Source organism: Engraulis encrasicolus, chromosome 17 (assembly GCF_034702125.1).
Source record: "Engraulis encrasicolus isolate BLACKSEA-1 chromosome 17, IST_EnEncr_1.0, whole genome shotgun sequence".
Lineage (NCBI taxonomy): Eukaryota > Metazoa > Chordata > Actinopteri > Clupeiformes > Engraulidae > Engraulis > Engraulis encrasicolus.
Genome location: NC_085873.1, coordinates 17,707,586 through 17,732,585, shown reverse-complemented (window position 1 = coordinate 17,732,585; position 25,000 = coordinate 17,707,586). Strand labels below are relative to the sequence as shown.

General features: G+C 47.2%; 1 protein-coding gene across 1 annotated transcript in view; it reads left to right on the top strand.

Annotated features, from left to right (window-relative positions):
* The window catches only part of arid5b (AT-rich interaction domain 5B), a 143,695-nt gene extending 121,131 nt beyond the window's left edge, over positions 1 to 22,564 (top strand). Inside the window, exons 9-10 of the mRNA XM_063221915.1 lie at positions 8,841 to 9,069; positions 17,243 to 22,564. Coding sequence (XP_063077985.1) covers positions 8,841 to 9,069; positions 17,243 to 19,837 — 2,824 coding nt within the window. The 3' untranslated portion in view covers positions 19,838 to 22,564. The remainder of the gene's footprint in view (positions 1 to 8,840; positions 9,070 to 17,242) is intronic.
* Positions 22,565 to 25,000: the final 2,436 nt, after the last annotated feature.

Sequence of the window (25,000 nt, the reverse complement as noted above, 5' to 3'; positions counted from 1 at the left end):
GATAAAAGAACACAGCAGTGTTTCTAACAGTTATTCCACTGTATCTAATAAGGAAGTATGCTGTAATTAAAGTCCTGTTAAAATAAAGCGTTGCCACAGTAGGTTAGCAGTCATAGCAGCAGCAGATGTAGTAGCCATGTCAGTAGTATTAGCAGTAGTAGCAGCAACTGTAGTAGGCTGATTGGCTTTGGGATCATGAGAGAGTGTATGTGTGTCAGGAGGTTTCCAGTTGGCTGGAGTGACCCAGTAGGACTTCTTGGCCAGCCTGACCCTGTCAACGCTCCTCCAACTCCTCCCCCTCCTCCTCCTCCTCTCCTCTGATGGATCTGCTGGAGTGCTAGCCGTCTCTCGCTGTCTGCCCTGTCATCCGTCAGCCCCTCCTGGCTGGCTCGCCATGCCGAGAACCTCCACCCCTCCCTCCAACTCTCCTTCCACCGCTCCACCAACTCCTCCACTCCCTCGTTCAGAGCCCTGTGTAGCTGCGAATCCTCCACTCCTCCACCTCTCCACTCCCTTCACTCCTCCCCTGCTCCCTTGTTCTGAGCCCTAGTGTAGCTGCGTAACCGCCTTTATTGAGCTGTCGCTTCTATGGCAAGGTCATGGGAGGGCGTGCGTTTCTGTGTGTGTATTGATTTGATCAAACGCAGGCTGTATTGTAAGTGGCTACAGTTTAAACAGTGTCTGTCAGTTGTCTACCATGCAAATGGAGATGTATTATCTATGTACGTGTACCAGCATGTATGCATGCATGTTCATGTGTGGCTGGTGTGTATGTATATCTGTGGTGCACAAGCATGCTGTTTACGTGAGTTTGTGCGCATTTACTGTGTGTGTTTGTTGTGTCTGTGCATTCGTTCCTTCACATTCACACACACAGGCCTATTATTTCTAACTGTATCCTGCCCCTTTACACACTCTTGTTCACCAATCTGCATCTGCTAGCCTAGCTTAGCTTAGCCAGGGTCAACAGACACATAATCTGTGTCTCAAGTGGTGCACTTTTGCACTTCGGGCACTATGTTTCAGTGCGTAGTGGGGCAGCCGTGTCCTAATGGTTAAGGACATGGACTTTAGATCAGAGGGTTGCAGGTTCGAATCCCACCCTTCCACTCCCTACCACACTCCATGGTTGAGGTGCCCTTGAGCAAGGCACCTAGCTCCACATTGCTCCAGGGATTGTAACTAACACCCTGTAAATAACTCTTAAATCACTTTGGATAAAAGCGTCAGCTAAGTGTAATGTAATGTAATGCATAGTCAGTGTGCCCTAAGCACTGAGACATAGTGCCGGAGTGCACAAGTGTGCAATTTGACAGACAGTGAGTGCATCTTAATATGGGACCTTGCCTCCTCCACTTCCCTCCTCCACTCGCTTCTCGTCATGATGACATCACTGACAACAGCATTATATTTCAATATCTTGCAAAAGCTCAATTGTAGAGTCTTTTTCTCGTTTGCAATTGTTATGGTGAATGAAAAATAGTCCCTCAAAAGTTGTTGTGGCTAGGCTGACAGCGGGGAAACTTTATCGTTTTCTCCACGGAGGAGGGGCCAGGAGGCGGGGCGAGGAGACAAGCGCAAGTGGAGGAGGCAAGGTCACATATTGGGATGCACCCAGTGATAGTACACAGGCGGCCATGTTTCTTACGCTGTCCTGCAAATGAACTGGGCCGCTGGTGAGAGAGGCGCTGAAATAGAAGCCATAATAAAAATATCCAACTAGAGAGAGAGGAGAGCCCGTGATTACAGATGGTCCATGCCGCTGCGGGCTGGTTTTTTTTTTTCTCTGTCTTTCCTTTTTTTTCGTCCATTCCCCCGTTTTCCCCCTTCTTTTTTTTGCCTTTTCCTTTTTTTTTCAACCTCCGCATGGTGCAGATTTCTTATTAAATCTGCTGTGTTTACCCAGAATTCCTTTTCCCATGCCCACCACAGCAGCCTCTCGTTTCAGACTTAGCTCTTCATTCAGTGTGAGACGAGAGAAGTAATTATAGACTTGGCTACGATCAACTTTTGGAACGTTGGGGGGGTGGGGGTGGAATGAGAGGAGGAAAAAAAATCGTATACACACAGCGGGGCGATAGATCTTGCCAAGAGCCTTTTTACTGACTGGCAGGGTTGTTTTTATTACTCATATTAGTGAGGCTGTTGAGCAACTGTGATGGAATGACACAAGTTGGGCAGGTGGTGGATGTTGAGGCATGCACACAAACACACACACGCGCACACACACACACACACACACACACACACACACACACACACACACACACACACACACACACACACACACACACACAGACACACACACACACACACACACACACACACACACACACACACACACACACACACACACACACACACACACACACACACACACACACACACACAAGCAAACAGACACTGGCGCTAACTCATATTCTACAACAGTGATAACATGGAATGATTTGTGTAAACTGATGCTGAAATGTGAATGCCACTGCCACACACCCACGTACATGATTTAAGCACCGATGCAACATCAACCTCCACGGAATAAGTTGAGTCATGCGAAGAGTTACACGCACAGGCACGTACACACGCATGAACACGCACGCACACACACACACACACACACACACACACACACACACACACACACACACACACACACACACACACACACACACACACACACACACACTCTGTCCCCTTCAAAAAACCCTCCCCCAACAACAATGACCTTGTGACTGCTTTTGAGTTTTGAGTAGTTTCCATGTTCAGAGATGTAATCAGGTTTCTGTGTAGATCTATATCAGCTGTCAGCACCGTACAGCACAGTACAGTACAGTTCAGTTGGGCCCCCAGTTTGAGCCCTTTGTTCTTGGCCTGGCGCTCAGGGCCCTCCCCTGCCCTTTTGACCTCACCTAAACATGTAGCTTTTCTGTAACTCGTTTTGTAATACTGAATGTTGGAAAAAAGTGTCCATCAGGAAGCAAGGAACGAGTCCAATAGTGAAGTGGTTTTCAAAATGGGGGTCGGGGACCCCTTGGGGGGGGGTGTGTGAGGGTACTAGGGGGGCCGCAGCAGGTTTGGGGGAAACCATTGCGAAACAAAATTAATTAGGCCTATTGTATAAATTAAATAACTAAAGTAAACCAATATAAACCAAAAATAAGCCAAACAATATTCCCATTCGTTAAGAGCCACAGTTAATCTTTGAAATGGCCTTATTTGCACACTACTCTACACTGCTATATTTATTGGGTATCCTGCTGTAGTTACATGGATTAAATAATGCAAAAACTACATCGACTTGTATAAGGCTGTGCACAGAAAAAAATAGTGGGGCATGGCCCATGTCAGACAAAAAGGGGACTGTGTTTCCCTTCGACAATGTTGCAAAACAAATAGGGCTGCCCCTTGATATATTCCTCCTGGTCTGTCTTCACAGTATCTCTGGTTGTAACTGGCTTGAGATACTCTACATGCAAATACCTCTTTCAGGCCCTCTATCTTTATTCATTTAAACATAAACACACACATACACATACACACACTTAGTGACATATAGGAACAGATGAGGAGCATGAAAGAGAGGCGATTTACCACACTTCATCCTTTTACCCTCCTTTTCCATCTCTTTCTCACAGTCTCTCTCGCTCTCTCTCTCTCTCTCTCTCTCTCTCTCTCTCTCTCTCTCTCTCTCTCTCTCTCTCTCTCTCTCTCTCCCTGTGTCATGTAAAAGGAACATTTAACTATAGATTTCCTCCGCTGGCTTGGTGCCCGTGGCCAGCTGTACTGCTGCTGCTGTATATAATCTCCTTATTCTGCTGTCCATCTGACAGCTCAGGGGCCCCACAGAGAAACAGCCTCCTCAAAAAAAAGAAAGAAAAAAAGGGAAAAAAGCAGAATAGAAGGAAGAAAAGAGACATTTCACAGACCATTTTCCTTGACCTCTTTCCAACATGTTTTTTTTTTTTCGTTCATCTCCCGCTTCTCGTTGGGAGAACATGTGTCGAGTGGCCACTACCTGACTTGAAGAGACAGCACTGAGTGCCTGTACTGTGGTGGGAGCTTCCCTACTGTAGTGTCAGTGTTGCTGGAGTGTCGAAGACAGCGAGCTGTGGTGATGAGCGATGATTGGTGTGTCATTGTGGCGGTGTACCTTTACCTGGTACACAAAGAAAGAAATGGAGAGTGTGTGTGCGTGAGCGTGTGCATATGTGTGTGTGATTGTGTGTGTGTGTGTGTGTGTGTGTGTGTGTGTGTGTGTGTGTGTGCGTGTGTGTGTGTGTGTGTGTGTGTGTGAGAGAGAGAGAGAGAGAGAGAGAGAGAGAGAGAGAGAGAGAGAGAGAGAGAGAGAGAGAGAGAGAGAGATGATAAGAGGGATATTGGTTGTCATGATGTCTAGCCCTGCTAGAGATGGTTTATGACCCTCGCAATGAAGGTATTTTCACTCTGCCCAACTTGTATGAAACTCTCTGTTGCACACAGTCAAAACTTAGAGATGGGAGGGGGAAATTCACCAAATACATTAGCAGTCGCTTACATTATTAGATACACACTTATTTCCAAATGCAATTAGATGCACACATATTTACTTCTGAAGGCACACACACACATACACAAGCACACACATGGAAAACGTCAACATCTGATGTTGATTACAGGCTGGAATTTGGCGAACAAGAGAGGGAGAATAGAAGGTCAATGTAATTTTACTCATTACACATGAGCGCAGAGGAGTCATGAGACCAAACAGTGCCCCCGGAGTGGGTGTACAAGGGGTGAGGGCAGTGTGCGTGTGTTCGTGTGTGTGTGTGTGTGCGTGTGCTTGTGCGTGCGCACACGGATGTGTGTGTGTGCAGGCCTGTGGGTGCGTGCTAAATCATATTGTACAGTATTTATTCAACACTTGCAGACTCCTAGTGTTGACTCTACTCTTTAAGTGTTAAAATATTAACACTTCAAAATTTGCTGTGCATGTGTACCGTGTGTCCCGGGCTGGTGATGGGGATGCCAAGAGGGACATGGAAAAAAACAAACACTGTAGCCTCCAGAGCTGAAGATTTGGGGATGTGGAGTGGGGGGGCTGGGGGGGGGGGGATTAAACTCTAAACAAGATAAGCCATTGTGTGCACTGTTGGACTGTCACTACATAAACAGCAGGGAGGAGAGAGGGCAAGGGATCGCAGGGCATTTGTGTGCGCGCGTGCGTGAGTGTGTGCACGCGTGTGTGTGTTGAGGGGGTATAAATACTGGTGTGGATGGAGCAAAATTATAGTGGGGGGGATCAGGTATTCATTCCGCCACAGCTGCTCTGCTCTTTCCAGTGTGTCTGGCGTAACTGCACTGCGCATCCAGCAGAAAAGCAGCCTGGACAGTCAAAAGTGCTGTCTGGAACTGAAGCGAGTGTTGTTGTTTTTTTTCCTTTTCACTCTCTCTATCGTTCACTCTCTCACACATGAGCATGCACAAGCTCTCTCTCTCCTTCACTCATGTCTCCTTTTCTCTCTCTAGGTCTGTCTCTCCCTCTCCCTCTCCTTCTCCCTCTCCCTCCCTACCTCTCCCTGGTTTTAGCAGCTGTAACATGTTTAAACTCTTTTGGTAATGGGATCTGAAGATGAATGGTTCCCCAGGGCTGCTGCTCAGCTCTGCCTGCTGGCACGGGGCCAGGGCCTGGCCAAGAGAGCAGCAGCTCCCCTTCCCTTCCCTTCCCTTCCCGTCCCCTCACCACGATCTGGGCATGCTCACTTCATTCAGGCGGAGAGCGGAGCACATTGGTGTCGGCGACGGAGAGAGACAGAGGCAGACAGAGAAGGAACTGATAGCATGTGTGTAGGGAGACAGAGAGAGAGAGAGAGAGAGAGAGAGAGAGAGAGAGAGAGAATCGGGGGCAAACATACGATAGAGGAAAATGACTTCTTCCTTGCACTAAAAGAATAATGCCCCCTCCCCAATTTCGCCTCCACATGCACACAGACACGCACACCACCCTACAGAAACACCACCCTACCCCCTCCCCATCTTACCCCATCTAAGTTTTATTAGAAATATCTCTCAGAGAATGATGCAAAACAGTACATGCAAGCAGTAAAAGGAGGGAAAAAAACCTCGAAGGAGGGAGTGGAATGTTTTTTTGTCCCCGCAGCAGGTGATTGAAAATAAGAGGTTGAAGGAAGAAAATCAGGCAAGGCAGAGAGAGAGAGAGAGAGAGAGAGAGAGAGAGAGAGAGAGAGAGAGAGAGATATGAATTAATTAAGATGCAGGAGGCTCGTCAGAATTAGCTTGTCTGATGTTTCCAGCGCATGCCTCTCTCCCTGCCTCGCCTCCTTCACCTCATTCGTTTCAAAGTGCGATTTGTGAGCACCAAAGTGCATTTTGATCGCCGCCTGGAAAAAAATAAATAAAAAAAAGAAATAAATTAAAAAACACGGCCTCCGAGCCCCGTCGTCGCATGCGCACATATTTATAATTCCGGGCGGCTCCGACTGTTTCCACGGCAACTCATTAATCAAACTGAGCACATTATGAAAAAGGAATAGGGAAAAGAGAGGGAGAGAGAGGGAGAGAGAGAGATGGAGACCAAGAGAACAGAAGAGAGAGAGAGAGGAGGAATGAAAGAAAGAAAAAGAACTTCAAAACCAGCAGAGCAGAAAGTGTGATTACAGAGAAAGGCATCCCACTCCAATTACCACGGCTCTATCTGCAGTTCAGATCGGCCACGGCAGCGCCCAGAGCAGATAAGGGGAGCAAATCTCCCCATGTGTTCAATTTCATGTTTAAAAAAAACGCAACGAAAAAGAAACACCGTGTAGCGCTTTAGAGAAAAATTACACAGCCCAGCCCCTCTTTTTCCCCCTCTTCTCTCTCTCTCTCTCTCTCTCTCTCTCTCTCTCTCTCTCTCTCTCTCTCTCTCTCTCTCTCTCTCTCTCTCTCTCTCTCTTTCTGTTTTGTTTTTCTTCCCTAAAGGTCTTGTGGTTGTTTTCTTTCTCAGGTTTCCCCAGTCTCTTTCTGTCTTTTTCTCTCTCTGTCTCGGCCTTTGCCTATATAATCTGTCCCCGACTCACATACCCATATAATTTGCAATGTAATTACGCGCACAATATAGTACAACTCCTCTCTTACAATAACATACCTTTACATCACCTGTTTCACACTCCACCTTTTCTCCATCTGTCTTTCTCTGTCATCATCACATTGCACCCCCTCTCTCTTCCCATCCCCTCCCCTCCACTCTCCTCTCCTCTCCTCTCCCCCTCCCCTCTGTGTTTCCCTCTGACGTCTCTGATCTTTATATTGGCCTGCTAAGTGTTGTTCCTGAGGAGTGTTCTCTTCTGTTGCCTCCCGTGGGCCACCTGTCAGTCCTGACGGGGAGAGCCAGGAGTATGGGGCTCAGCTCAGCTCAGCCGAGGCGAGGGAGGCTAATGTCACCGACTGCTGGCTGCTGGGAAACCCAAATGCTTCTAATTAGGATCAAGTGAAATTTGTTCTGCATGCTTCGGTGCCCCTAAGGCATGTGGGGGGGGTGGGAAAGGGAGACAGATAGCTGTAATAAATCTGCTCAGAGCATTAACTCATAAATATACCTTTTAAATGCTCCTAGTATAGATGTTTTACTGGCTATATTGCAGCATGAGGTTCAAACCCGTGTTGAATGAGGAGTTGCGATCTAAAATGTGAGCTGAGGAAAAATAAGATGCTACAGAGATGCTAAGAGGCTACATCGACTTCCAACTGGGACCGAAGCTTCTATTTAGCTAAATATGCTAACAGGCACATGTTGATGATGTCATGCTGTTGATAGTTTCCGCATTGTGTTCCCCACTTTTCATTGGCACATGCAAGTATGACTACAAGTCCACCACATGAATATGCATTATTGAAGCATATTCCAAAAAATATTTGTGAAATCCGCAACAAAGCGTCACCTGATATTGCACACTAGTCCTTTTAGGTTACCCGACACTTCAGGCTACCAGGCTACCATGGCACATAACAGCCATTACATGACCTAGTGGTTAAGGAGATGAACTTTAGATCAGAGGGTTGCCAGTTCGAATCCCACCCTTCCACTCACTTTCTAACTCAATGGCTAAAGTGCCCTTGAGCAAGGCACCTAACCCCACACTGTTGGGATTGTAACCAATACCCTGTACATAACTGCAAGTTGCTTTGAATAAGATCATCAGCTGAGTGTAATGTAGTAATAATGTAACAATAGCCAACACCACACATTTATTTTGTGGCCTTTAACAATATTGAGGAATCTCTATACAGCTACGGTCAATAGCTGTTTTAAATGCCACATACTGTGTCTTTTTCTGGTATGCCACTTAGTCTGTGATGTTGTAAACAACCATCTGTCTTTAATACTGTATATGCGAAGCTTGCTATTGTATTTACTGTAATAGCTGAGATTATACATGATTTAAAGTGAAGAGTGTCTGTTATGATAATAATAGTAATGATGCTATTGATGTCAGATGTGGACATAAACACTTACAATGATGGTATTACCACAAGTATGTGGATTAGTGGTAATGTGTAAACACACAGGCACAAGACATGCACACCCATGCTTGCGCACGCACACAAACATGTGGAAATCCCCACCGGCCAAATTCTGGCTAAAACATAACAGCTGGTTGAATTCAGACACAAAATAATGATTTACTGCTAAGTGGCTGGGGGAGAAATTTGACCATTTATTTGTCAGCACTGGTAAACGATTCCATTTTAGCAATGTGGATTTCCAGTATACAACGTTGATAAGCGGACCAAACAAATTAGGAGTCCTGGAAATGACCCTGAAATGTAACCCTTTCCACCTCTCTCTCTCTCTCTCTCTCCTCCAGGCTCATCCTTCCATACGAGAGGTTCACCAAGGGTGAGGAGGACAAGCCTCTGCCCCCAGTCAAGCCTCGCAAGTCGGATGGCACCGGCCAAGAGGGTGGCACGGGCACCAAGACAAAAGCCGGAAGCGGCACTAAGAAGTCCAAGGAGGAGCAGAACCACAGGCCCAAGGCCGACAAGGACACCGGCGCTGCCACCGCGGCCACTACTAAAGACTCTGAAAGCACTGAGGTAAGATATGAGGGGTGGAAACGGGGCATGTTACAGAAAAGGACATATTTACAGTATGATTACGTTTAAGGTGCACTGTGTAATATATTTAGTAGATTATGGCCAAAATTCATGCTGACCATTCTCAAATGTTACCTTTTTCATGAATACTTACCACGTCCATCAAATTCCAAGTATTCATTATGATTGGGGAAATTACATTTTTCATACATAAGAAGGGGGATCTTCTCCATGGTCCGCCATTTTGAATTTCCAGAAGTAGACATTTTTAGCTGAAAAACTTACTGTACTTTGGTCATAGTAGTAACTGTTAGTTTATTAATTAGTAAATATTCACGAAGAGATCAAATATGGCAGTAGAATATGGCACAGTTTCAATGAACAGCTGGCCACCTCCTACACAGTGCACCTTTAATGTTTTAAAATTGTATGTTGACTATTGACTGCAATTCCTGAGTATATTAGTTGTAAGTCCTGATACACAAGCTTCCAGTCATGCAGGTGCAAGTGTGAAGCTAGCAGACTCGGTCTAATTGTGCAGGCAGACAGTCGGCGATGAAAGAGCTGAAACGCTGCAGGGTCCTGCCTGGAAAGCACAGATCAGGGGCGATGAGCGCGGCAAACCATTCAACCTTAAGCATTCGATCAGGGGGAGTGACCAACCGCAGCACGTGTTTAGAAAACTGTGATCCATTGGCTGCCACCCGCTGGCGCTGAGCTCATTACATATTTTTAGCTGAAGTTCAACTTCTCTTTAAAGGCGTTTGACGCATTCAACACTAGAAACGGTGTTCTCGCTTTTGCCACTTCTGCCACTTGCTCTACCATACAAAGTCAATTACTTCAGATGCTTTCCATGCCGGCAGTCTGTTCGCACGGTAAGAGTAAATCATCAGACATGACTCCACAGTGATTACGGTTCACTTTTACTTTATTCAAATTTTTGAGCAAACGAGGCGTTGTGCAATGGTGATTTCACTGCCAGATTTTTTTTACTTGCGCTGTGTGATTGGTTAGCTGGCTGATTGGGTGGACTCATAGCGGGAAAAAACACTGAAAAGCAAGGCTAACTAGAAAAGTGCTCCGAGAGCACATACCTCCGCCAAGGCATGGCATTAGACAAAAATAATCACTTTGAAAATATGAATGATAGGCCTATTAGGCCTACTGTGTAAAATTTTCAAAATGACATATTCATTGTGTCAGTTCAGTCATTTGCAAAATCAACCGGCTTTGAAAGCTTATCACGCGCTAATAGAACTGTAGCCTAGGCCTAATGAATGATTTTGACCAACAAAACTGAAAACAACCACAGAAGAGTTAGGTTATTTATTTTTATTTTTTGCCTATGGTAGGCTATATGCATCATTCTCATGGGCCACTGGTTGGTCTTGGCGATGTCGGCTAAAGCGGCATTTCCTTCCCTGTAGGCTAGCCTATTCCTCATGGAAAATAACTATTCACTGTTGTTAATCAGTCCGCTGGCATTGCGGTCGGGCTTGTGGTCCATCTCGCAACTGGGGTTAACTTTAAATTTAGTGAAGGGGGTGTAATGCATTTGACGAGCATTGTGAACTTACACAGCCACAAATTCCATTTTTTTTGGCGGTGGTAGGCTACCTAATTAACTCGACATTGTCAACCATTGTCAAGCAAAATGATCTGCGGTGGTCACTGTCCATCTCGCAACACTTCCACTACACACAGCTGTAATTAATTTCACAGGACTGTTTGTTAACTTCAACGAGGATGTTGCCTAAAGGCTGCCTGCCGATGAGCAACTTTTTAGGTTGATAGCACCGGTGTTGGAGCTGGCGTCAAAGGAGACACTCCCACCCTGTTCCTTACTGTTTAGAATGGCGCAGGTAGCCTACACCCGTGTGGAATATTCGCCGGTGCTCGGCCATTATGCATGCTGACGGGCTTTCTGGTCCCTGTCCATCTCGCAAACAACTTGGGGTTAACTTTAAATGTAGCAAAGGGGATGTAATGAATTTTACCAGCATTGTGAACGTACAGTCATAAATTATTTTGGCAAAGGTAGCCTAATTAATTCGACAGCATTGTGAACCTAGCCTAGGTCACAGTTCACAACAGCATTGTGAACTTACACGATCATATTCCATATTTTTGACAACGTAATTAGGCCTAATTCGACAGCAATGAACCTAAATGATTCTGATCTGCGGGGGGAGCCGCTGTCCATCTTGCAACAGCAATGATAACATAGGCCTACACAATCACAAATTCCATATTTTTGGCAGCGGTGGTAATTAATTTGACAGAATTCTATGCTGCCTGCAGATGAAGGCTGCCTGCGGATGAACAACTTTTTAGGTGAAATGCACTTGGTGTTGGAGCTGGTGGCAAACGAGTCTCTCCCTGTTCCATGTTGAGAAAGGCACAGGCACGCTGGTGCTCAGTACTCACCAAGCGCACCTTGTGGCAGGCAGTGAAATAGCAGCGTACGAACGAACAAACACACAAACACACAAACCCAGGCGATCACATAACCTCCTTGGCGGAGGTAATAAAGAGAGAGCGAGAGAGTCATCAAGGCATCAAATATATTTTCAACAGACTGATTCAAGTGGAAGAAGTGAATACTGTATGGGAGCAAGGAAAGCTGGCAGAAAGGCAGAAAAATGTTTTTTAAAAACCTGCTGCGTGACAGGCCACTTCAGGCCGACTGACTTGCCTTTTCTGCCTGTAACAAATAAGCTGTCACACTGGGCCAGCCTGCAGCAAGGGCCTGTCAGGGACTGCTGCTGCTTTGAACATAATTATTTGAGTGGAATCAGCATCTCCCCGAACTCACAGTACTTCAGTGCACTTAATCAAATGCTGTTATTCCCTCCCCCCACACACATAGTAATACACACACACACACACAGACACACACACACACGCACGCACACACACACACGTGTGTGTGTATGCTGAACATGCACCCTGGGCATTTTTATTGCCCATCTATCGTTGGTTGAGTCTTCAAATCCTTAGTGGCCACAGCCAAAGTTGACTGTCTGGGATTTTTTTTTTTTTTAAAGCAAACATATCGCTTGTTATTGACGAGCCTGTATGCCCCTCGGTAGAGGACAAATAAGGTGGAGGAGGAGTGGTGTGGTGGTACAGGGGGATGGAGGGAGGGGGTATGATTGGGTGTTGGAAAAAAGAGAGAGACTTCACTTGAACTGCCTGGAATCAAATCTGATGGGTCGTAATGTGTAGGGGGAATTGCTGCCATATTTTTTAATCTTATGTAAACCACAGTCTTATTTTTATCCCTGAAAGCCAATAAATCCATGGTGATTTGCAAATGTCTCTCCAGTTAAGCATAAACATGAAGCGAGCAGGGAGGAAAAACAGAGTGTTAGAGAGAGAGGGAACTGGAGAAAGGGGGAGAGAGAGAGAGAGAGAGAGAGAGAGAGAGAGAGAGAGAGAGAGAGAGAGAAAGAGAAGAAAAACAGTGAACTGAGGAGAGGGGTAGAGAGAGTGAGTGGAGGGAAAGCAGGCGGGATCTTAACGGGTGATAAATTATTTTCACATGAACAAGCGAATGATTACTGCTCAGATGAAAGAGCCATTTGCATTTTTCTCTGTGAAAATGGGCGCATGTTAGAAGCGTTTGAAGAGGTGGAATAACAGAGAGAGAGAGACAGAGGGAGAGAGAAAAAGCCTGCTCCCAACCTCATGCATTCATTTTTTTGTCCTCACCCAACCAACACAAACAAATAAATAAATACATAAATACAAAACTGTGGTGAAATAAAGCCAAACGAACACAATGAATCCCTGTTCTTTAAAAAAAATAAAAAATCTTGGGTTGTTTTCCAGTGGCATGCACACAGGCAAAGCTCATCTGTCTGGTATGCCGTATAATTTGAAAACTAGCCCTTCCCTACACCCCCCCACCCACTTTGCACTCCTCTACGGCCCCCTGCACTCGTCTACCCCCTCGCCCTCTCTTCTCCTCTTCTCCTGCTCTCCTCTCTTCTCTCTGGATAATTGATTGTACATTGTAATGTCAAGAGGCAAAATGAAAATGGAACGCTTCGTCTGCGGCGAGGCCAAGCCCTAGTCAGAAGGCCCCCATTATAAGAACGAGGGAGGAGTAGAGAGATGGAGAGATGGAGGGAGAGAGGGAGAGAGAAGTGCAAAAGCAGAACCGAAAGACAGACGGGAACGAATTAAAGAGGGCAAAGGGAGGGAGAAGGAGAGAAGGAGGGAAAAAAACATCCCAAGAATGACCACTTACTCAGATTTATAGATTTCAGATGGTTGGAGGAAATGTGGAACAAGCGTGAGAGGACTCAGAGTTTGCCCACTGCACTGAGCGCAGTGTTGCCAGATTGGGCGGTTTCCTGCCCAATTGGGGTGTTTAGTATGGCCGTCTGTGGGTAAAAATGGATTTTGGAGAAAAAAACACCCAATTTTGGCCATAGAAATCAATGGAATTGGGTGGGATTTAATGCTTCCAGGTGGGTTTTCAGCATTTTTTGGGCTGGAAATCGTCAGCCTCATCTGGCAACCCTGACCGAGCGCTCCCCACTCTGAGCGCTCAGCACTCCGCGCTGCACAGGGCTGTCCAGAGTGATCAGTGGCGGCTTTAGAGGTGATGGTGTTTGACTTTGCCTTGATTTGGTGCATCATACGCCTTTCAGATTAATACACTGGTCTGTGCCACTACTACCCTGCCCCCGCCCATACACCAAGCAGAAAGACACACACACACATGTATGCACACGCACGGACGCACACACACATACACAAACACGCTCACACACACACCATCATTGCCGCATGCCAGGCCACCGAGAAATGAAAGAAGACAATCGAGGGCTATTGAGTGACTGGGGGAGAACTGACATGCGGTCATGGGTCATTAGAGGCCAGTAATCTTGCCAGCCAGTCACCAGTCATCTCATAAAAACCCTGCCCCCCCCCCCACACACACACACACACACACACATCTTTCCACCCACACCTCTACAACCCTTACATTCTCCCACCCAACCCACCTATCCTTATATTACACCCACACTCCACCCTAAACTCTCAAATGCCCCAACTCAGCCCCACTAGCCACCTCCTTACCTGCCCCCCACCCCCCACCCCACACACACACACACCACATATCTTTCCACTCACGCCTCTACAACTTTGTCTATTTATTTCCCCCCTCCACACACCCCATCCACCCTCATCTCTCAAACTTAGCCCCACTATCTAACTCACCAATAATCGCCCCCATCAAGCCCTTGCCCACCTACCCATACCCACACACAAACATACACACACATACAAATACAAATCACCTATCCTCCCATTGCACCCTCTCCTCCCTCATATGTCAAATGCCCAACATAGCCTTACCACCCCACCCCTCCCCTCCCCTCATTTCCCTCATAGTTCCTTCACCCTTGCCCACAGTATGTGTGCCTGCAAGCCAGAGTGGCACAAAATCTGACAAAGTCCTTTGACGCAGAACCGGGGAAAAAAGCATCCCACCAGCTCAAGGTTCTGCTGGGTCAAAAACGAACCGACACTTTCTCAGTGTCTGCAATTGTTGAGGGTTAAAATTTATTCACATGCCTCAAAACCTGAGGGTGCAATCATTGAATTTCCGCGGCTTTCTGTTTCGGTGAAATTCAAAAGGACAACCGTGTGGTTTTCAAAGAGAGGGAGGATATATTTATCGACATACACAGATGTGTTTATGAGAGATGAAGGTAATTTGAAGGAGGGGGGGGTGAGCCAATGTTTGGTTTGACGCTCGCTGTCGATGCCCACCAAACATCTGTTCCCCTTCCCCTGCTGCCGACACAAACAGAGATTCGGAACGCCGGAATATCTCCCTGATGGCCAGTGGCAGTTGTGGATAATTCCTCTGCACACTTCCATGGAAACAGGAATGCGTGCTGAGTAAATCCTGCTGTGTTTAGGCGACCTTGCTCGCTCTAGCCCCTCAAAGGTGGGGTGGTGTTAAACCAGCAGCAAACATCGAAAAAGACTCGAAACATCGAAAGACTTTTGGACATGATTTTTAGATTCTTTTTCGTCTCATTGGACTTCGTTCTCATATTTTTAGTTTTTCCATCCTCCCCCCTCCCCTCACTTTTTTTGTCTTGTGTCCTTTTTGCAGTCCTACAAAGAATGTTTTCGAGGGCTTGAAAGGAATTAGATGGCTTAACTTGGGAAATGAAAGGGGCTCAGTCTGACAGTCATACTCATTGAACCACATCTTCCATCTGGTGGATTTTTTTCTCTCCCCCGCCTCTTTTTCCCTTTGGGAGCTCGGAGCTCTAAAGGGGAATGAACTGCAGGCCAATATTGTGATGTCAAACACATACAACTACAAATTTACCTCCGGGGGACAGCAATATGTGGCTTATAGTTCACAGGGCAGAGGTTACCGAGGGAGAAACGTTGCCAACACCTTTGAAGTCTGCTATTTTTGGACGTCTGTGAATCATTCAGTCCAGGAATTATGCATGACTCTTTTCCCTTCTAACTTGTTGCTATTCACACAGAAAAAGACCCCATGTTTCAGCATAAAAAAAGGCCTGTCTCCAAGACAGTTATAGGAACTGGCAACCAAGCCCATGACTTTGGGAGTCTTTTCCATATTCAGACATTCATTTTTTTACCACTCCCTGTGAAAGCAAGCACTAAAATGGACTCCTTGTCTTCTAAAGTGATGAGGTTATTGCTGGTACTGTACAGTATTTGTCCCGTGTTGCTGTTGGCCAGCAATAAAATGAAGTCCTTGTAGTCGTACTTGTAAAAGAGATCGCGTTATTTGGCTGCAGCATTTGTCCCGAGCGTTACAGCCGAGCACTAAAATGAAATTGTTGTACAAGATGCGACCCCAGACTCTCGGCTGGGAAGTGGTCAATGTGTCTGTGTTATGAGTGTGATACTAGTATTTTACAAGGAAGTTAGTAGTTCAGACAGTATCATCATAGCAATGTAGCACCTTTGATGCTGCTCCACCACTTTATCAAAGCAGCAGGATTGTTGCCCCTTTTTAACTGTGCCCTCTTGCATCTGTTATTGTTTACATTTTACTAGCACTTCTTGGCATGTAACGACCAGTGCAGTATACTATTACCAGGGCTTTGAACCGTTATTTTTTTCCAAACGTTCCGTTCCGAACAGAAACGGAATTATAACGTTTCCGGTTCTGAGTTCCACCAATATATTGACGTTCCCGAACCGGTTAGAACCAAAAATTATTGTTCCCGGAACGGTTAATTTCGTTCCGGTCAGCTGATTATTCCCCATAGGCCTAACTGACGTTAAAAAAGAAAGACGGAAGTGTAAATGAGTCAGCCTACATTCAAAACTGTTTATTCAAACGGATGAAAAGAATATCCTCCAGAATTTTGTTCATTCAGGGACAACCTAAGCGGAGAAGCAGAGAATAAACCTCAATGATGAAAATGTGCGCTCCACGCTGACTTGGGTAACAGGGAGCACTATGATGGACATTGTGAGTTTGTGCATATTTGAAGCGGCCATGGAAGCCCAATGACGCCGAACATTGTCGGTGTGCTTTGCACGCACTTCCCTGCAATGTCTTACAATAATGCAATGCAAACTCTGTCCTTTTGTATGACAGTGGTTTCTCTTATTTAAGATGTGGAGTGAAGACTTTGTAATCTACAGCTCTCTCTCCATTCAGTCAGAGAATGTCTGTCACACAGGACGTGAACCTCAGCCGCCATAGTAACGTGCGCAGGCAAATAATGACTTTGTTTGTTTGTTTGAGGAACGGTATTAACCGGTATTAACCGGTTACCATTATTTTTAAATAAGTGTTCCCGTTCCAGAACATAAAAAATAATAAAGTTTCCGGTTTCGTTTCTGTTCCCTGTAAAATACAAAAAGTTTCTGGTTTTCGTTTTCGTTCCTTGAACCGGTTCGAAGCCCTGACTATTACTTCATGATATTTTACACGTGTACCACAGATTTTTTTATGTTTAAAAGGTGTCCAATCACACCACTGGCATGAATGTGAAAGCCAGTGAAAGTTCTAAAGAGCTCCATAGAATATGATGTGGAACTTTAGAACTTAACTTTTATTGTAGAACCAATTGTATTAAAAAAATCACTCCTTTTAAGGTTAATGAGGTCCTCTTTTGGTCTTGTCTCCCTCTCTGATCCACAGGACCATGAGAATGAGGAGCTGGAGGAGAACCAGGAGGAGGAGACCAAGGCACAGCAGCAGCAGCAGACCAAGCAGGAGGTTCCAGAAGGAGGAGAGCCCGAGATAAGGACCTCCACAGAGAGGGTCAAGAAGGAGGAGGAGGAGGACAATGAGGAGGTGGTGGAGGTCAAAGCTGAGGTCATCAAGGAGGAGCCAGATGCCACTGCCATCATCTGTCGCACCCTGGACAGACCTGCACCTCCCCCACCCCGCAGTGCACTCTGGGATGGCGGCAGACCCGTGAGTCCCGCGGGCGACTCAGCAGTGGCCGCTCCACAGGTGGACGTTGGCATTCCTCGATTCAAAGACGAGGAGGTGTTTGCCGTGGCCGTCCCTGCCAAGCCTCTCCACCTCCACCCCCACCACCACCCGGCCATAGCCAGCCAGTGGCCGCCGACTCTTGGTGAGTTCGTGGCCATACCTCCCCCTCCTCTGAGCAAGATGGGCCAGCCGTCAGAGCTGGCTGCCATGGGGCCGCAGGAGAGCCTCCAGAGCAGCCACGTGGGGATGGTCCTGCCCACCCTGCAGCCCCGACCTCAGCCGCTCCAACCACACCTGCCCCCCGACATGCCTACGGAGCGGGCAGAACTTCCAGGCAAGGAAGAGTCCTCCTCCTATGGCTATGGTTCCCCACTCCTGTACCCCAAGGTCAACCCTGGCATCATGTCCCCCCTGGCCAAGAAGAAGATGCTGTCTCAGGTCAGCGGCGGGACACCTCTGCCCAACAGTTACTCCTACGGCCCTCCACCACCGCTTATCCCCAGCAAGGCCTCTGGGGTTGGGATGGAGGAGGCGTCCGCAGCCCAGGGGTCCATGGCGGCCGCTTCCGGAGCAGGGGACGGCGGATTCATCAACAGGCCCTCCGTGATCCAGCACGCTCAGAGCTTCAGGCCTCTCGGGGGCGGCCCGGAGGAGCAGTCACCGCCACGACCCACCAACAAAGAGGCAGCTCTGAGCAGGGAAGGGAGCGGGGTGTCGCCGCTTTCCGTGGAGACGTACGCGCCACACGTTGTCCCCCATCACCATCACCATCCCCACCACCCACAGCCTTCCCACCCCCACCCGCACCCCCACGCGACACACCCGCACCCGCACCCCCACCAACCCCACCTCCACCACCAACAGGCCGGGCCGACAGTCGAGCCGTACCTGCTGAGGGTGGATCCGCACGGTGGATTGGAGAAGCAACCGGACACACCGCGGCCGGGTCACACTCCCAGCTTCCTCGGCGACTTCTACTCCTCCCCGCACCTCCACAGCCTGTACCGACAGGCGGAGCAGCACCTGGGCACCAAGGAGCCCCTGGCCAAGTACCTCCAGCGGGGAGAGGCGTTTCCAAGGGACTGTGAAAGCACAGCGATGCCAGGGTTCCCTCCCGGCGCCCAGCAACATCCAACCCCTGAGAGCATTGGCCTAGGGTACCATCATGGGGCTAGCCTCACCTCGAAAGACAAGCTTCACACGGGGGGAGAGAGAACCACTGAGGACCAACCCACAGACTTGAGCCTCCCAAAGTCTTCGCCTCCCAAAATGGCACCCCCTCCTTCCTCCCCTTCCTTATGCAGCTTGCCCCACCACACGTCTCTTATCCCGCCTCCTCCTCCTCCCCCTTCTCAGGACCTGAAGTCAGGTAACAGTTCACTCCCCTATCAAGCGGCTGGAAGCCAAGGCACCAGCCTGGACTACCACCCCAGGGCTTGCCGGGTACCTCCAATGACCGTGTCGGCCCCTCCGAGGAACCCAGCGGAGTCCCCTATTCCGCACTCCCAACAAGCACTCCCACGTGGGGGCCATGACAAGCCCTCACACAACGGCGGCCGGGCGGAGGAATCCCCATCGGTCATCGGCTTCAAGGTGGAGGAGCTGGCGAGGCCCATCCTGGGCACCAAGAGCTGTCCGCAGAGCGTGGGCGCCGCGCGGCCTCTCAAGAGGTCACTTGGGGAGATGGACGCCAGCTCGGGACTGCCGGAGAAGAAGGTGCGCGCCGTCACACCCATGCACTGTTCCCTGCCCTCCCGCGACGCCCCAGCCCCCGCTTGCAAACCACGGACACCGGAGCCCGAGACAGAACCTGTAAAGAGGGCAGAGCTGACACCTCCGCCGCCACCACCACCACCTCCCCCTCCTCCACCTCAACACCCGCCTCACACCACCCACCTCAATGGCTACACTCCAGAAGGGCCCCACAAGTACCCTCTCCACGCCCCCATCTTCCCTGGCCTGTACCCGGGAGCCTTCATGTCGCAGATGCAGGACATGTGCGACGGTATGGCTGGCCCGGTAGTGCCCGCCGGGTATGGCGCCCACCCGCTGCAGTACTTGAAGAACCAAGTACTGGTGCCCCCCTCTTTCGCCATCCATTCCTTCATGATGCAGAGACAGCTGCTGGCCGCCAGCCCCGCGGCACACCTCTACCAACACCCCATGGGGCCCCACGCGCCCTACGCAGAACTGCTGCACCACCCCGGACTCTACTCCATGTCGGCGCTCAACCCCCAGCCCGCCTTCAGCCCCCCGCAGCTCTCCTCCATGCACCCCAGCACTAAACTGTCCTAGGTGACACCACACCCTTACACCCCCCCCCCCCCCCCCTCCCCCCCAAATGGACCTCTAATGACATTCCCTATCACAACCCCCCCACCACGGACGCTTCCTGTATATGGTGCTTCGTCTCCCGGACAAACACACCCCCAGCACTGTCCCCAGTGGGAGACAGTGGACATTTATACTGTAGATGCTTTGACCTGGGAAGTGACCTGATTTTTCTTGTTTGTTGTCTTTTTTTTTAAGCCACTTACTGTTTTATTTTCACGGTTTGCACATTTACCCTCTTTGGCTGTTTGGCAAAAGGGGGGTACGACCAGGCGGCAGGCTTTTGGTTCTTGTGTTACTGTTTTCTTTGTTGGGGCCCAGCAGACGGCACGACAACAATCTGCCGTTTTGGTTCTTGTGTTGCTGGTTTCCATGTGTAGTGGGTCCAGCAGCTTGGGCAGAGAGCAACTGCAGATACCTGTACTGTTTGCTTTGGGCACACTGGAGAACTGGCAGCTGGCCCGGACAAGGGTCGCAATCTCTTGTCACACTGGTGTCCAAAGGAAAGAAAATAAACAAAACAAACAGTTGACCATAAAATCAAAACATAAGCAGGTAAAGTGACAAATCAATGCAATGTAACTAATAGTGCAATTTTAAAATCAATCTTTTTTGGGCACTCTTGTCTTTTTTCTTTTCAAACACTATGAGGCACACACTCCTCAGATCTTGTAATCACCTTTTACTGTCAAAGAAAAACAGAAAAAACAAGTTATTTCTTTTCATATAATCCTTGTGCATTTTTTGTATGTAACAGTGTGGTAGTTAGTGTGTTCATATTTCACGCTGGCAGACAGACGTTTGTTAGCGGGAAAAGAAAATATCAGATGCCGTTATCAAAGAAACCCACGAGAGGCTTGCCTTTTGCGTGACACAGTTACATGTACATAAAAAAATATTATTCAGGTCCTCCTGTTTTTAAAGAGAATATTCATCTGGAGACAAGGAGGGTGGAAAAACACAATGTGAAGTAGGTTTCACGAGATCTCCATTTTTTCTTTTCCCTTTTTTCTGGCGTCAACCCCAGGATGCTCTCTTGTTCCTGGCGCCGCCACAGGCTTGTGTTTACCAGAGCAACGTGGAATGTGTTTTGTCAAAATGTAGGACAGACGTTCTTGTAAATACTTATATGACAAAAAAATGAAATGGACAAAAAAATATTACAACACTTTGTCACATACATACTATATCACTGGCTACTGTATTTTTCTCACTGCTCTGAACTGCAAAACGTTGGTGGAAGGAGTAGCTGACTTGCGACGGGAGATGTTAATGTCCAGGACTACTTTTTTGGAGTCAGAATCTCACTGTTTCTTTTTCATCTGCAGGTGTATATTTGTGAACCATTTGTATGAGATAAAAGACTAGAAAAAGTCTCAACGGACACACAACCCTTCAAGAGCTTACAACTAAGCCAGACAGAGAATACAAAGAGGAAAAGTTTAAGCGGAAAAATAACTTACTTCTCTAAAGCACTTAGTAAAGCACACAAGGAAGGCCATGATAGAAAATCTTTCTCAGAGCCACAGCTGTTAGTCTGAGATAAAGTGTGTAATACGAATATTAAAAAAGCAGAAAATGTACTCTTCACTTCTGCCATGTCAGCATCAAGCAATCATTTCACAAGGAGCCTGTGTTAAATCATGTGTAACACAAGCTGGGGAAAAAATGGTTGTCAAGTAGAAACTTAAAACGGTTGTGATTTCTTTGCACAGTGGATTTGGGGGAAAGTACCAGGACAAATTGAAAGCAACACAATCTTCCTGAGGGTAATCAATTTTCTGATGTATTAGCGGTAGACTAAAACCTCAAGCTCAAAAAATGTATCAGCTCCGACAATGTTTGGAGCAACACTCAAGGTTGCTATGTAACATTTTTTTAAATGAGTAATAAACAGTTTTATAACATACAATGTCTGTCATTCTCTCCCACGTGCACTGCATCACACAGTCGTAGATCAAGAGAATGAATTCTCCTGTGGATCCAAAATCATTCTGCATAGCGACTTGAAGTTCCATCTTGTAGCCAGCATATTATATAGGCCCAGGCTATGCATTCCATTGCGGTGGTGAGTTAAACAGCAGTTGTTTTCCCATGCCTAGTACACAAGAAAACTCGCATTCAAAGCAGACAGCTGAATATTATAAATTCTCCGCAAAATATATGGTGGGCCCAGATCATTTAACATGAAGAGATGTGTTGCATGGCTTAAAAATACTGTATTGCTGCATAAAGGCCCACTGTACAAAAGACTGCGCTCGTGGGCACATCTGGTGTAGTTTACCATGTTCATTATAATTGTAATGAGCTCAGGGAATTTCTCGGGGCCCATAATTAGAATGTTTGTCAGTAGCGCTTGAAGAGGATGTCTTTGCTCTCGACTGTCGTAAGCAGCTGTGTTTTGTGAGCTTGGAGTGCAAATTCACCCAGAGCAGCAAGATATCAGGGGGAAAGAAACTCGTTTACCGCTCCCGAATGAACAACGGCGCGCGTGATTCATAAGGTGTTGACGTATATTGATCCACTTGTCCAGCTTGTCAATGCAGCTCGTGGGAAATAAACTTCCCGGAGCAAAGATGTGTTCGGTGGTGGTAGCCTGCCGAGCCAATTGATTCTTGGTGGATTATATCATACCCCGTCACTTGTTTGATTTCCATTGTTATACAAATTAATACTTTCAAGTAGATTCAATTAAGATCACTGCCGACTTCTCTGTAGACTAGCCTACTCGAGTTTATTTTGTAGACCTGCTGAGGTATCCCTTTCATTATTTCACTCCACTGAAGGATTCGGCGTTGTACAGTAATTTAAAAGTGAAAAATGGCTGGGGCGCAGGCTGCACTTAATCATATACATCTTGTCCGTGGGTTAGCCGCAGAAAATAGCTCTGTTCGAACTGCATACCACTGGAAAAAAAACACTACACCCCGCTGGGTAATAAATTGAGGATTTGTATGGAGTGCAGGCAAAGACGACCGCATTGAATTAAAACTTAACTCCGCAGCCCACTAAAAGCTCCCCACTAAAGCATAGTTTGCCCCCTCTAGTGGTGCAAATGTGACTTAATTCCAGGGGAAACTGATATAAATAGTCAGGGTAAGTGGGTTGATTAAATTTTGCATCAAGGGCGCCTTTCAATCGCGCGCTGATTAGCGAGCGGGACGGCCAGCAGTCTAACAATACACGTCATGTAATTTTAAACGAACCACAAACCTTTACAAGCGGGGCAAATCTTAAAAATGTGGTGCAGAGTATTACTGTGAGCGGTTTGTTTTGCTGCTATGCTGAGAAGTGGTCCTTTTTAATTTGGTTACTCCACAGTTGAGTCACTGGCAACTGACGCCACATCTGTTGTTTCCTTCCTATGAAACACGAGCGCGCGCATGTGAGATTAATATTTAGCCTTCTGGAAATCACCCATTTTCATATCGTAACCCTGGAGTGGCAAATGCAGTAGACTATGGCACACTCCCGCTAGTTATAATAGGCCTATGTTAAACCGACATTATTATTATTATTATTATTATTATTATTATTATTATTATTATTATTATTAGCCTATTATTATTATTATTATTATTATTATTATTATTATTATTATTATTATTATTATTATTACCTTGTTGTTCCCATCAACTAGGATGCAATCTGTACGTTATTTCAAGGCTGGACCATGTAGGCTATCTATCCAGAGCATCTGGTTTACACCGACCTTGTAAATGATGTAAAAAAAAATCTATTGACGATGCATAATCACCGTGTCTGCTCTTGGAGAGCATTCAAAGGAAGTAAGAGGAGGGCTGAGCGCCTCCCTGTGTTCTGTTCTATTCCCCCTAAATGCGCAACGCTTCCTGGTGTAGACCACTCAAAACGGATATGAGGTATTTATGAACGACGAAGAATACACCAGAACAGATGTTCTGCCGCGCAGCACTTTGAAGGGGGATGAGGTCTTCGTGCTCATAACCTTCATCGCTCTCGGATTTAACCCCCCGTGACTCCATGGGGTGTTGTTGTGTTTTCTTTTCGTCCTCTTCTCTATTATAGCCTACCTGAAGAGGGCATTCGAGAGGGGAGAGGGGGTATCTGAATGAAATGTTAAAACAATAAGCATATCACCAGACATGTTCGCAGAGCGCCCCTCCGGCAGATGAAGCGAGCATAGATCAAAGTTTGCATGGGGTTCCCTCTGCTGGCGGATATTTGTAAATGCCACAGACAGTTCTTGCACATTGGCTGCAAACCTCCACTCCACTCAAACCCCAAAGCCCGTATTTTAAGACCGATGAAGTCATTCATTAGCTGGCCATGATTATAACAGTATGTACATGGGATGGGAAGGGAGGAGACTGACGGGAAATGAAAAGCTTGGTGAAAACGGTCAAAAACAAACTGCCCGGCCGGGACTTGTCTGAATCACATCGCGGCAGCATCACAGTGCCTCGGTCTCTCTTCATGACAAAACAGACGAGAAACTGTTTCCATCCGCAACCGCGCGGGGGTCATTTCCGCAGGGATACGCTGTCTGGGAATTACATCATCTCTTTCATAGCGCATCTGCATCCCCCCTTTCCAAAATAAATAAATACGTCTCTCTGTTCTTGATACGGTAGGCCTAGTCTATTTGTATTCTCCAGCATACCCAAGTTACAGCAGTAGGGAGCCAAGCTTCATCCACAGATTGTTTACAGTGTGTGAGTAACATTAACAGCAGACATGTTTTAGATGGCGAGCCGGAAGGGGAAAAGGGAAGGAAATTAAAAAAAAAAGAAAAACAAAAGAAAAGAAAAGAAAACCATGAGGCCTCAACACTGGCCGCTTGTTTGAAGTCCGGTGGTTTACTCATTCCCACAGATTTATGTGAGCTGTAGTCAGGTCTCCAGTGCCTACTTGGCTGTTATTGCTAGTTCTGTCTGATTTCCCCTTAGTTAGGCGGTGGTTGAGGGGGGGCGGTGGTGAGGGAGTGGAGGTATGAAAGGCTTTCGAGAGAGGACAAGTTGGGTCTGGGTGCCTTTGTTCCCGTCCACCCCACTCCACCTACCACCTACAGCCCAGCCTATACGGTATGTCTCCCTGTAAAGCAGGGGTGGGGAACCTATGTCCAGAGGACCGTTAACGGCCCTTGAG